The sequence below is a fragment of the Cetorhinus maximus genome, chromosome 19, assembly GCF_964194155.1.
Source record: "Cetorhinus maximus chromosome 19, sCetMax3.hap1.1, whole genome shotgun sequence".
NCBI classification, from domain to species: Eukaryota; Metazoa; Chordata; class Chondrichthyes; order Lamniformes; family Cetorhinidae; genus Cetorhinus; species Cetorhinus maximus.
This window is the reverse complement of record NC_135897.1, coordinates 51,407,520-51,421,864: the sequence shown is the minus strand read 5'-3', so window position 1 is coordinate 51,421,864 and position 14,345 is coordinate 51,407,520. Positions and strand designations below refer to the sequence as shown.

Here is a 14,345-nt window from a genome sequence, read left to right as displayed (position 1 = left end):
GGGCAGCGGCATAGTGGTACTGTCACTGGACTGGTAATCCAGGGACCCGGGGAATGCTCTGGGAACATGGCAGATGGTGGAATTTGAATTCAATAAAATTCTGGAATTAGAAGTTCAATAATGACCATGAAATCATTGTTGATTGTTGTAAAAATCCATCTGGCTCACTAATATCCTTTAGGGAAGGAAATTTGCCGTCCTTAACTGGTCTGGCCTACATGTGACTCCAGACCCACAGAAATGTGGTTGGCTCTTAAATGCCCTCTGAACAAGGGCAATTAGGGATGTTAAAAAATGCTGGCCTAGCCAGCGATGCCCACATCCCATGAACAAATAAAAAAATAAACAAATTAATGATTGTGTTAAAATAGCCAACATGCATGAACATGTAAATTGTTGGTCCACTAAGGCTCCTGTGTAGACCACAGGGTCTTCACCTGAAACTGAAACAGGCATCAGATCCCTTTTCATATGCAAACAGGGAACTCCTTCCTGAAACTTGGCTGCCTTGAAGGTAGCTGGTGCCAGACTGGCTGCATTTAGGATAAGTAGATCTATGTGTGGCCTAACAGGATGTCCTTCACCAACCCTTTTATGCAGTACCAACATGAGCTTCTGGGAAAACATACAGCATTACGGTTAATACAAACAGAAAGTGCTGGAAAAACTCAGCAGGCCTGGCAGGATCCATGGAGGCAGAAACAGAATTAACATTTCAAGTCGAGTTTGACTCTTCTTTGACAAATTTCCAGCATCCGTAGTATTTTGCTTTTATTTTAGCATAAACAATCACTGGCGAATCAGAGTCATGCCCTCAGGGATCCACTGGCTTGTGTGGGTTTGGCTTTCCTGATTCATGCCTGATTTTGGGTACATAAAGGCAAATCCTTCAATTTAAAAAAAATCCTTCTGTGTTTCCTATTTGCTTCAGGTCTTTATAAACTTGGGTATTGTTCAAGTATTCAAATACCAGCTTAGCAGTATATTTCTACTGTGTACTATAATGCTGTATAATGCAGACAGTTGACCGGTTTGCGCTCAGTTGTACTGCCAGGCTAGGTTCTGGAATTTTGCTAACATGCTTGTGTGGGGGAGGTCTTTTTGTTATTGTATGGTCTCAGGCAGAAAGCCCAAATTAGAGCAGACACACACTGGACAGGTTTGAATGGTTTTTTTCTGTCTGATACTTTAGGAGAGAAACCTAACACAGTGGAGGAGGTTCTGATTTTGTGCGATAGTGTGAAACTGGTGATCGCGAATTGGCGAGTTCATTTTACATCTTTCTTCATTTTTCTTTTCATTGACTTCTTTCTCTGGATTCAACCAAAGTTGCTGTGGGTTGTCAGGAAATGCTCACAAAAGTTATATCCCATGATCCTTTATGGTGACATTTAATAGCAATGAAATAAAATAACCACAATGTGCAAGAATAGTGAATTATTATGAAACTGACATGGAATAAATGATATAAGACCAGGTGGCACATCCACACTTTTACACTTGAGCAGAAGAATTCCAAAACTTACTTAGAGGAAATGTGCAATAGGAATTTCCAGACTGAGTCTGATATTCGTTTACTTTTGTCTTTCACATATAGAAATTGGTTAAAATAATTCATTTAAAAAGTAACATTTTAAAAATGCATTCTGTTCATGTTTCGACCAAAGCAAATAATCTGCAGAATATTATACTCACTGTGATGATTAACAGAGTTCCTTTTGCCAGTGTCAAAATGGATGTAATTGGCTGTATAATAACTTGAGCCAGAATAATTCCCAAAGACAAGACCCATGTGAAGAATGGAATGACATAGACATGCCTAAGATAAACAAAAGAGTTTATATATAATGTTGGAACAATTCTTCATAATAACGTCAAACAAAAATCTATGGGGTACATTTTAGAGGGGTTATCTCAGAGTGAGATGCTTCAAGATTCAGTGCTGGCACCATTACCATTACTAATTGAAATAAATGACCAAGATTTAGAAATGAATACAAAGTGATAAGATTAGCGGACAATACTGATTTAGGTGGGGATGGCGGAGGGAGGGTTGGCAATGGAACTGGAAGGGACTGATTGATATCACAAATGGGGCTCGTTTGGACCTCCAATAATGTGAGAGTTTGACTCGAGTGCATGGGAGGTTAAAAAGTTAAAACTCTGAAACGGAACTGATCCTGCCTGGAATCCATGCAATTTCAGTTTTAACAGAGGCAGGGTGAGGGGCAGGTACCCAATCTACCCAGAGGAGGTGCCATTGTTACATTTTAATGAGGCTTTGTGCCTTCATTTCAACAGTAGTTCTTTCTTTAACCAGTTGGCTGTTTTTCCCTTGTGCAGGAGGCTTTCCCTACGACGGGCACTCAGCCTGTCAGTCAGGCTGGTTGTTGGGGATGAAACCTACAGAAAAAATTTAAAAGATGCCCTACAGCTAAAAACTGCAAGATGTTTAGGAAACCCATACTTCCTGGTTTCCCATCCCTCCAGAGACTGAATGCGCCTCTAAGCTAAGAGCCAGGCCCATGCATAAGTGAGCAGGACAATAACAGGTGAAATTCAATGCAGACAAGCATAAGGTGAGAAACATAGGAAGGAAAAATAGACAACATGCAAACTTTCTGAAAAATAATGAAATAGATAAAAGATGAAGCTGAAAAACAGTCTTTTAACCAATGAATGCAAGGTAGTAAACAATACAATGTAAACAATGCTGAAAGGCATGACCAAAACAATAGAACAGAAATCATAGGAGGTAAAGATCAAGCAGCAACTTTAATACTGTGTTTCATTCTGGTTGTTAAGAAACAAGAGAGTTTCAAGTGCTGGAGGCAGTGCAGAGAAAACCCATAAGATTGACTGCCAGTGTTTTGGTCTGAGTATTGGAGAAAGATTGCATAGACTTGGGCTTAACTGTCTGGAAAGAAGGCACCTGAGAGGTGATCTTTAGAGATATAAGATAGTTACGGATGTAGAAAAAGCCCAGAATATTACTTTTAATTGTGGGAATAGAATTGAAGGACACATATTCAAACCAGTAAAAGGAAAATTTAGGACTGATATCAGGCCTTCTTCTTCACATAAGAGTGTTTAAGATATGGAATAAACTTCCAGTTAGAGGTATGGGGGAGGCAGAAGTCCTGGAATAATGTAAAAACAAGTGGATATTAAAATGCTGGGTCATCAACATCTCTGCATGGATAAATAGGCTTCCTCAGGTGCAATTAATTACTGATTTACACCAACAATCTTGCAGACTCTTACAGAATTATAAAATGGTTGTGCTCTAATTATTTGTTACATTTTTCACTAAAAATGTGGAAAATCAAACTTCACATAAAATAGCTACAGCAGGTCTAGGGGCTCTGGCCTGGATTTTTGTAAAGCCAGAGAGGCTCTCTGTATTTGTGAAAATGGCTCCGGAGGCTGAAATCCAGACATCCCACCTTCGAACACAACACATACTATTTTCGCAGTGGGGGTTGGTTCACAAAGGAAACCGTACATGTTAAGGTGCAGCTGCCTCAAGCCTGATGTTATTTTCTCTGGTGGAATGTCCAAAACACAACTTGTGCATTTTTGACCTGGTAAGAGAAGGTTAAAATTACCAGAGTCAAAAACAGAAAATGCTGGAAAAACACAGCAGGTCTAACAGCATCTGAGAAGGGAAAAAAAAGTTAATGTTTCGAGTCTTGTTGAAGAGTCATAAGGACTCAAAATGTTAACTCTTTTTTTTCTCTCCACAGATGCTGTTAGACCTGCTGAGTTTTTCCAGCATTTTCTGTTTTTGTTTCAGATTTCCAGCATCCGCAGCATTTCATTTTTAAACTTACCAGAGTCCTTTGGAGAGGTAAGGTACCCTTTTGGATATAGTCCCGGGGCACCTTTGGGGAAGGTTAGGTGCCCTTTGGGAGAGATGAGGTGCCCTTTGGGATTGTTAAAACTAGATATGTGTGCATACAAAGTGCTTAAATTCATTGGAACTGTCAAGCTCATTGGAGCTATCAAGATAGCTGTCAAAAGGAACTGTCAAGAGAGCTCTCAAAAGGAGCCAAAAAGGCATTTAAAACTCCTGCCCTTTAAACATTGTAAAAAAAAAAACCATGCTTGCTATTTCACTCTGTCTTTTGACATAAACCTGAGAGCTATCATTACAGGATTAGTGCTGCATGGCTGATTTCACCTTTCATTATCACAGTGGGGTGCCTGTCAGTACACAGTTTGATTAACAGTTCCAAGTGGTTATAATCTCTTTGAATTAGGGACAATGAATTCTAATGCTTGTTTTATAAGGGATTAAAGGAGGTTAAACATAGTGATTTGTTTTATTGATGAGAGTTGTTTTTTGAAATAGTGAATTCATCAATAGACAATTAAGAACTTTATTTAATCTCAGCATGGGTCCTGAGGTCGGCCCACGGTGGACATTTGGTGTATAGAGGAGCATAGGCTGGCATGGAGGTTATGGGGGCAATGGCAGGAGGTGGGTGGGTTGGCATGGGGATTTTGTGGGGGTGCAAGATGTGAGGGCTATAGGGTTTTTTTTATGTTTTATTGTTTTTTAAAAAACCTTGACACAATGCCAGTGCACCAATGCAGGCTTTCTGTCCAGCCCTCCTCTGCAGCCGGCAGCCTCTGTACTGTTTCCAGGGTCCCCCGCCATGACCACATTTTCACCCCCCCAACCGGAACAAAAATCAGAAACTTCGGGGTACTTCCTGTTGGGTCCCAGGTGTACAAGCTGGGAATTGTCCCAACTCTGTGCTCCTGACCCAGGAGCAAAGTTTTAGGCCTCTATCTATAAAACGTGTAGACAACAAGTTAGACTAAATACTGGGAAGTATATATTTTCTTGGGGAGAGTCATGGATTGTTTGATTGCCTTATGGAGTTGAGGAGGAATTTCAAAGTTTTGTTCCGAGATTAGGTACATTTCTTTCCCGTTTTTTCTATCTATTCCAGGAGTTAGTATCATCATAGGGTGAGCACTAATGGGCCTAACAATCTTTGCTTGCCATTTTTTCAAATACTTTAGCTCCGTGATTCATAAAAATTATTGAGTAAGAAAAGAGATTACTGGTATAATAAAAAGCAAAAACGTTAGAAATATTCAGCAGCTCAGGTAGCAAATGTGGACAGAGAAACAGAGTTCATGTTTTAGGTCGGTGACCCTTAATCAGAAATGGAAAAAGTTAGAAATGTATTAAGCTTTAAGTAAGTGAAAGGAGGGAGGGTGGAAAAAAGAGCAAAAGGGATGGTGTTTGATAGAGTGGAAGACGAGAAAGATTAAATGATAAAAGATTTGGTGGTGCAGGGCCGAAGGGAGTGGTTATGGGACTGGTGAAGAAATAAAATGTGTGTTTAGAGAAGGTATGAATGGCAGAATGAAGAACACCTGCCATCTGAAAGCAAAAATAAGAGAAAAGCAAAAGTAAAATTGAAACCTGAAAAAAAACAAAAGAAAATAGAGGCAGTGTTTATGGTCTCAAATTGGTAAACTCAATGAACTCAGTGCTGAGTCTAGTAGGCTGTAAGGTAACTAATCGAAAGGTGACATACCATTCCTGGAGCTTATACTGAGTTTCATTCGACACTGCAGTAGGCTGGAGACAGAGAGGTCAGTGTGAGGGCTGGTGGAGATTTAAAACGATAGGTGACTGAAAGCTCTGGGTTCATGCTTGCAGAGTGAATGGAGATGTTTCGCAAAGCAGCCATCCAGTTTATGTTTGGTCTCCGTGAGGTAGAGCAGACCATGCATTGTGAGCAGCGAAAACAGTATAGAAAATGGAAAGAATTACATGTTGTTAGGGGAAAATTAGAAATGCTAAAAGAGAACACTAAGAATTTACTGAAAAACCTTGAAATCTCCAGGTAGACATGGATGCTAAACATATTGACTGCTGAGGGTAAGCAGATGGACATTGCACACAAAGGAGCTTTGAGTTTTGTGTGATTTACAAAGTTTCAAGTGATGAGCTAATATCTAGGCACATACAGAACCATTCAAGTGGTAAAATGGTGCGTTGAAGTCTTGAGAGCTGGACTGGAGATAAAACACAACATAAAGTTAGTTTAGGTATACTCCCCTCTCAGGTAGGGAAGGGGCAGATGGTTTTAGCTTAGAAATGGGAAAACATACAATGAACAGAGGGGTCTTTGATCAAACACCAGCAGTCTTGAGTTGTGAGAACCAAGGTCTTGCGTACGCGTTTTAATTTTGATTGGATAATACAATTATGTATACATCCTTTAGAATAATTGGTTAGCAGAATCACATGTTTATGTATTCAATAGGATAGTTTTAACGTGGCACCTGTGTGTCGGTTACCGAATGAATATATTCAAATGTACTCAAATGTATTGTGATAAGAAAAAGTATATAAGTTACGAGACTTTGTAATTATGGCAGAGCACCCCTTGATGGACTAAGAGGCTGCTCTCCCTGCATATGCTTGTACAAGCTTGAATAAACCGGCTTGTTTGAGAATCCAAACAACGGATGTCCTGAGTTATTTGTCCTGACCTGAGAACTGGTCTGAGCCGTAGTTAAGAGGGCAGCTGCCCCACACAAAAGCCAGATCAACCCGGGTTCTCGGGGAAGGAGGTTGAATCCCGCCTACACACGTAAATCACTATTTCACCAGGAAGGAATGTTTGGGGCCTTGGACATTAAAAAGAGGACGTAAAAGGTGTTTAAAGTGTCTGCGTTTGCACGGAAATATGTCATGGCAAGGGGTGAGGTTGTTGGGGTGATTGAGGAGTGGGCCAGGGTGTTGTGGAGGGAATGGTCCCTTCAGAATACTCAAAGATTGGGAGGGGATGTTTGGTGGTGATGTCATGCTGGAAGTGGCAGAAATGGCAAAGGATGATCCATTGAAAATGGAAGTGGGTAGGGTGGAAAGTGAGGACAAATGTCATGGTTTTGGGAGGGAGGGAAGTGGTGAGAGCAGAATTACGGAAATTGGAGCAGAAACGGTCGAGAGCTCTGACAAGAGTGGGGAGGGGTGGGGGAATTCCTCAGTTGAAGAAGGAAGACCTATCAGAAGCACTGGTATGGAAGTTTGCATCTTCAGAACATATACAATGGAGAAGCAGAAACTGGGAGAATGGAGTCTTTATAGGAAGCAAGGTGTGAAGAAGTGTAGTCAAGGTAGCTGTAGGAATCAATGGGCTTAAAGTGAAAATTTGTTGATGGCTTATCCCCCAAAATGGAGACATAGAAGTCGAAGTATGGAAAGGAAGAGTCTGAAGGTGAGAGAAGGGTGAAAATTGGAAGCAAAGTTGAGGAGATTTTCCAGTTTAAGACATGAGCAGGAAACAGCACTGATAATTTCATCAATATACCAGATAAAGAGGCGAGGGAGGGATCCCAAGTAGGAAGGATCCCAAGTAGGAAGGAAACAAGGAATAAAAGCAAAATACTGTGGATGGTGTAAGTCTGAAACAAAAACAGAAAATGCTGGAAAAACTCAGCAGGTCTGACAGCATCTGTGGGTAGAAAAACATAGTTAATGTTTTGAGTTCGTAGTCTCTTCTTCAGAGAAACAAGGAATATGCTACATATCCCACAAAAAAGCACACATTGCTAGAACCCACATCTGGAAAAAGTGAGTGGGTTTAAAGGAGAAGTTGTTCAATATGAAAAAGGCTAGCCAGGTGGAGGAGAGTGGTGGTGGATGGAGATTGGTTAGGCCTCCTTCAAGGAAGAAATAGAGAGTCCTCAAACCATCCTGGTGGAAGATGGAGGTGCAGAAAAATGGAACATCATGGTGAAGAGGAGACAGTTAGGACCAGGAAATTGGAAACTGTTAAAGTTACAGAGTACATCAGAACAACCATGGATATAGGTGAGTCATGGACAAAGGGAGAAAAATTAGAGTTGAGATAGGAAGAAATCAGTTTTGTGGGGCAGCAACAGACTGAAATGATAGGTCTACTGGGTCAATCTGTTTGTGGAAAGAGGGACAAGAGGGCTGTTTAGGGTTGGAGGTTGTAGTATAAGAATCCGGCACATAAAGGTTTAACGTGGGACTGAATACAATACTGCCCACACAATGATGTAAGAGAGTACATAACCCATACCTAAGGGTCACTGTAGTGTTGGATAGAGCCATGTTTAGAAACAAGCATGGATACTGGTCTTAGCTTGGACCTATTCTGTACCCATGTATATAGTTTATAGTAGTTAACAAATACTTATCGTTCAATTACCTAAGACTATGAATACCTCAATAAGACCTACCAAACTATGCCCAACAGCTTACAACAAAGGCCATGGAGGAAAGACCTCCAGAGGAGATGAGATCAATTACAGGCCTGGTGATGATGGCCTGATATTTGGCGTTGGGGTCATAATCCAGGTGGAAGTAGGGGGAAGAGTCAGAGTTGACTTTCAAATTCTGCAAGGTGGATATGAATGTAAGTTTAAGCTTAGAAGGAGTTCATCCTGCTTCTGGAAACTGTCTAGCCGTGAATGTGAGATCAAATGCTTAGAAAAAGCCTGATGTGTAATACACTTCACGAAAAATATACCAATTATTTCTTGAGCTCATTTACACTACTCATTTTGATGATCCTCCCTGGTAGCTTATTCCACAACTTTGGGCAAAGAAATTTTTTGATTTCTTGCTTTATTTCTAACTACCTAAATTTTAATCTGAGTGATTGTTGCTTTGCAGCAGTTTTATTTTGTCTTGCCAATTAATCTGGTCAAGTTTTCATCATATGTACAAATTCAGAACTATGATCCCATTATGTATGCTGCTACCGAGTTACAACCTTACTTCATACAATTATGTAATAGTCTTCTGGTTCATGCAAGTCTAACATATAGTCACTTCAATTGCTTTGCCAGATTTGACTCACTGCATATGTCACTGCAACTTGCTTTTAAAATGAATGGCTACCTAAAATCTAAAATGGCTACCATAGTACAATTTATTTGTGAATGTAGCAACCCTTTAAATTGTTCAATTGCTTTCTAAATTGAGCATTTTTTTATTCCAAATCTGGTCACAATTTAATAAAACTATAGAAAGCTTGTAATTTTGATAGTGCCCCCGAACTATCTCAAAGTACAAGACATACAATGAATTATTTTGAAACGTAGCTACAGATGTTGGGTTGGCAAATGAAATGTAAGAATATGATCAATCATTCTTTTTTTCAAAGCTAGTTAACCACTGGGTTTTAGTTGAATCTTCTTATCTCACTGTCTTTCAAAATTCTGCAACGCTAGGTGAAATGTAAGATGAATGTCAGCTACATATCAATTTTATTGTGGATACAGCAACTTTCATACTATTCAGTCATTCAAAGTTTATGCACGTAACTTCATGCCAGCAAAATCCCATTTCCTCTGACTTGAGCCATAACTGAATACTATCATAGATGGCCACCAGGGAAGCATCGGCCACTAGGGAAGCATTCATTTTCATTATTGCATTTGCACACCAGTAGCCAAACCTTGGATTAAGTATACCATGCGGAGTGCAGTAATGTTGATATCAAAGTGTGTTGCAGTGTTATAGGGGGAGTTTGATAACTTAGTCTTTCAGACAGCAAGTGCCCAATCTCAAAAGTGACTTCGGAAGAGAACAAAGTCCAGGGATTTCCAGACAAACAGGAAGGGAATTCTAAAAGGAAATCATCGTGGCTACAAACATGCAACTGACTTCGAAAGCAGCATGGAAGGAATACTGAAAGAAGCACAGCTGATCTTATCGCTTCAGTTGGTGGGTCGTGTGGTGAATGCGAAGGGGAGCCAAGGGTGAAAGTACCTTCAAAATACTTCACTCCATTAAAAATCCCGTTTTGCATGAAAGAAAAAAAAATTTTGTGGATCTAAAGTGGAAATGTGACAATGCTGAAAGTAATATTTCCCCAACAACGCAGCCACCTTTACAAGCGTACATAAAGCAATACTACATTTTTTGTTAATTCTTCATTGAAGTTCATATATTTTGAAATGAAAGTTAAAATATAATGGCCTGAATTTTTCAGGCGGCGGGCAGGCTCAGCAGGAGTGGTCGCGGAGCCAATCGCCGCCCACGATCGGCTCCGCGCAGCCATTTTACGTGGGTGGGCCAATTAAGGCTCACCCAGCATAAGACGTGACCAGTGGCGCTCAGTGCTACCTCTGCGGGCGGGGGGAGGGGGGAGAGTCGGGGCCAGCGTTCTTTCGCACACGCGCGCAGAAGAGCGCTTCAATCTCCCTGAGCCATAGAGCTGATGTTTAAAAAAATCGATGTTTAAAAAATTAAATAATAGGTTTAAAAATTTATTTAAATGTCCCCTCATGTGACTTTGTCCCCTCATCCCGCTCGTGGATGAGGTTTCCTAAAAAAACGTGAAGGCCGCTTGGGCTTTTCGCCTGCCCGCCAACCTTAAAGTTGGACAGGCAGCATTACTAATGATATGAATTACTTTCCCAATGGCCTTAATAGGCCGTTTACATATCGGTGGGCGCACTGCCGATTCCGGCGCCCGCCCGCTGAACGAAATATCGCGGGACTGTGCGATGAGGTCGGGCCACATGCCCGACGTCATCGCACATTATTTTACGCGCCGGCGTGTCGGGCCCGTCCCCGCACGCCGACTGAGAAATCCTGCCCAATGTTTTTATACAACTGCAAATCAAATCATAAATTTATTAGTAAATGAAAAATAATAATGAAAGCATTTATGGCGGCAGAATTCTGGCAATATTTCCAGGCACCACTTTCTCAAATTATACTTTCAACCATTTTTATAAATTGGCAAGGTATCAGACAGTAAAGTGGAATGTTACTGTAGAAATTAACAGCCCTCAAAGCTAGTTCCTACCCTGAGCTGATAATGTATTTTACTTAGGATGTGATTATAACGATTTGCCTGCATAATCCATCTGCACACCATTAGAATAGAATGCTTTTTTTTCCCAGAGAAGAACCAGACAATTTTACAAAAGAGCTTATTTCCAAGTAATAAGAGTCATCTTTTTCCTGTTTACTAGTTATAACTTTTTCTGAAAAAAACACATTTAGTGGTATAATTTAAGCAAAAGAGAAAAAATGAAAAATCAATTCTAATTGAAATGTATGATTAATGAAGTATTGTGTAATGTGGCATATGCTTCATATTAATATACCACTGTAGCAAATGTAAGCCCATAATTTACATAAAACATTTTTAGTTAGACACACAAAAGTACAATGCTTTCAAATTGAATGCATTTGTGTTTTTGAAAAAGTCATTGTGCTTGCTAACCTTCAGGAAGATGAAAAACGAAGACAGCGTGACAACACAAATTTATTTTACCAATGAAGAAATAGATTCAATTTGTACTTCTGCTTGCCCTAGCAAGATTAAAAAGCATATTGATTGTCTATTCATCTACTTCAAATTAAGTTCAATGTAGCATTTTCAACAATCTGAACTGGTCACTGAATTTGCCAATAAGGGAAATTCCTGATTTATGAGCTCTTACAATAAATTTTCTACTGCAAGTATTTCAGCTTTATATGTTTCTGCTTCTTGGTTTTATCTCCAAGTTCTTTTCTGGGGCATCAAATGAATTATATAATGCAGGTGGTGACACAGATACTTCAATTTAATATAATAGCCACGGTTAGTATCATTATAAATTCCTAAACTTTGCCACAAGAAAATAAATAAAGCTTTCATTTTGAAAACTTGAAGTTTAACCCAAATTACCTCAAATGCTGACTTTAAGACACACCTATCAACACTCTTCCCACATTAGAACATTTTTAATGTAAATGTCAGTTCAATATTTGAAGGAGGGTAGGATAGTTCTTCCCAGTGTCTTCACTTATATCTATCTTTCAATCGAAATCTCTAAAACAGAATACTTGGTCATCGCCTCAGTGTTGTCTGTGGGACCTTTCTGCACACAACCTGGCTGCCATGCTTCCATAATAACAGTGAGTACAATTAAGAATTTTTATGAACTGAAGTGCTTTGGAACAATTGAAGTTGTGAAAAGCGTTATATAAATGCAAGTTGGTTTTTGGGAATATGGCACAAACTATATTGACACCAGCTTAGATATTTTTATTGTTGCCTTCCCATGAATGGAAATATTGTCTGACAATATCACTGATAGTTGTGAATGCTGGATCTGTAATTTTCTCAAGGTTTTTGTGGCCACTGATAGTTCATATCCCAAAGAGGTGAGAATTTAATTCAATAGGATAATTGGCTGAGTGTGATGTGATTTTTGGCCTCCACGATATTTCTGTTTGAACACCCAAGTATACTCCTTCATATCTTAGAACACATAAATTGAACACTGGGTGATCTTCCTACACTACAGTCTGGTAAAATTTCTTCTGTGTCACTGCAGCTTGCTATATGCTGAATATCTTCATCATCTAATTATCCATATGGAGTACCCAGGGGACATAGGAACAGGAGCAGGCCATTTAGTGCCTCTAGCCTATTCCACCGTTCAATGAAACCACGGCTGATCTGACCTAACTCCACATGCCCACCTTTGCTCCATATCTCTTAATACCTTAGGTCGTGTAAAGGAAATTTCATTTTTTTCCTAACAGTACTGTGGGATACTGAAGCAGGCTTGTGGAGTGTGTGTGTGTGTGTTTGCGTGAGTGTGAGAGACACTAATCTAATTAAACTAAAGATGGTCAGACTGCAAGGTTTGAATAATCAAAGTGTAAAAGCAGGCATTTTGAAATGGGGTTGGGTAAGCTGAGGTCCCAGTAGACACAGTATGAATGGGAATTTGCATTAGGAGACAAGTGAGAAGTGAATTGTTAGCTGTTTGAAATTCAAAGAGGCATGACTGGATGTTTTACAACTGGCAAAATCATAGATAAATAAGGCAAAGTTCTTAAGTGTATTTTTCCCAAATGCGCTGGCCATACTGACAATATGAAAGATTATTATATTCTGGGAAAAGTAACATCCAAAGAAAGGTTGAAGCAGTGGGATTTAGGGATCAAAGAGGAGGAAATATATTTAAGGAGAGATTGAAAGCTGTATGAGGTGACTGGCCATGTGAGATCTTGAGTGTACTATGAAATATTAGCTTCTAGCCACCCCAGAGAAGTGCCTGCTTGTTCCAGAAAGCAAGGTTTTGTCAAAAGCCTTGGAATTCCATTGTCGAGTGAGAGGAAGAGAGAAGCTGTGAAATACCTCCCTTAAACCAGTGGGTAACTTGTGGTAATATTACTGAATGTTTTATAAATTAGGAATATATTTGGGCTGTTGCCAGGGAACGGGTTTTTATTTGGGAGCCTAGCTAAGTAGAAATATTTTGGGAAATGTTATAAGACTAAATTTAACTGTGCAACTGTAATCTTGTGTGTTTAAGTTTTCTTTTCTTTAGTTAATAAATGTTTTAATTTACTATTTAAAATCTCCAAAAATGGTAGTGGACTCTTTACTTCTGACTTCAGTGCATATACCTTCTTGTAATAAAAATACAAATTGCAAATCAGTGTGATAGCTTGGCCAAGTTTCCCTTTGGGATTTGTTCAGCCAGGCAATTACCACCTGCAATATCATAACAGGTCAGCAAAAATTATCATTCTCAGATTTAAAATGGTCAGGAAGATATAATAAATTTCATAATGTTATTGGGAAGTAGTGTAGAGTAATAGTGGGGTCTGTATTGATATGTGTGCGTGTGTGTGTGTGAGGCTTAACTGAATTAAAGGCAGCTAGTCTGAAGTCGTTGATGTAACAGTAGATAAGCTAGGTTTGAAATGTTAAGTAGGTAAATATAGGTGTAAACGGAACATTTGCATTTTAAAATAAACCAGACTACATTGATTTCAAAGGAGGGGTAAAATGTTTCACCTAGCCAGGAGAAGTTAAGAAACAGTGTGTTTATTTTTCCCAAAGATTGCTGGTAAAATTGGTACTATGAGAGATTTTTATTGTTAGAAAGGTAAAGTCCAAATTCACAATGAAACAATCAGAATTTGCATTCAAAGGGGAAAATATGGATAAAGGAGAGAAGGCTGTGTGCAAGGGAAGGCATTCTAATATCAAACAAGTGTGGAAAGCCTTCAGCATCTAAGCCTCAGCTGCTGTTTACAAAGAACTGAAGTTAAGAAAACTCACTTTGAATTGGATTGTTCAGGGTATCGTGTTTCTTTGCCTGGGTCTTTTAAAATCCATGTGTCTTACTGTTGCCTTAACAAAAATGTAACTGGGAGTTAAATTAACTAAGGGACTTAGAAGTTATCATAGTTGTAATTTGTAGATGTATGTGTGTACTTAAAATAATTTCTTCTATTAATAAAGGTTTAATTTAGTTTTGCAAGAAACCTATAAAACTCAGTGGTCTTATTACTACTAAATTCAAGGCATGTATCT

General features: G+C 39.3%; 1 protein-coding gene across 3 annotated transcripts in view; it reads right to left on the bottom strand.

Moving 5' to 3' along the window:
- LOC144693794 (uncharacterized) overlaps positions 1-14,345 on the bottom strand; it is a 456,645-nt gene that overhangs the window by 259,679 nt on the left and 182,621 nt on the right. For all 3 annotated transcript variants that reach the window (XM_078563834.1, XM_078563835.1, XM_078563833.1), the window contains exon 8: positions 1,696-1,819. In XM_078563834.1, coding sequence (XP_078419960.1) covers positions 1,696-1,819 — 124 coding nt within the window. The remainder of the gene's footprint in view (positions 1-1,695; positions 1,820-14,345) is intronic.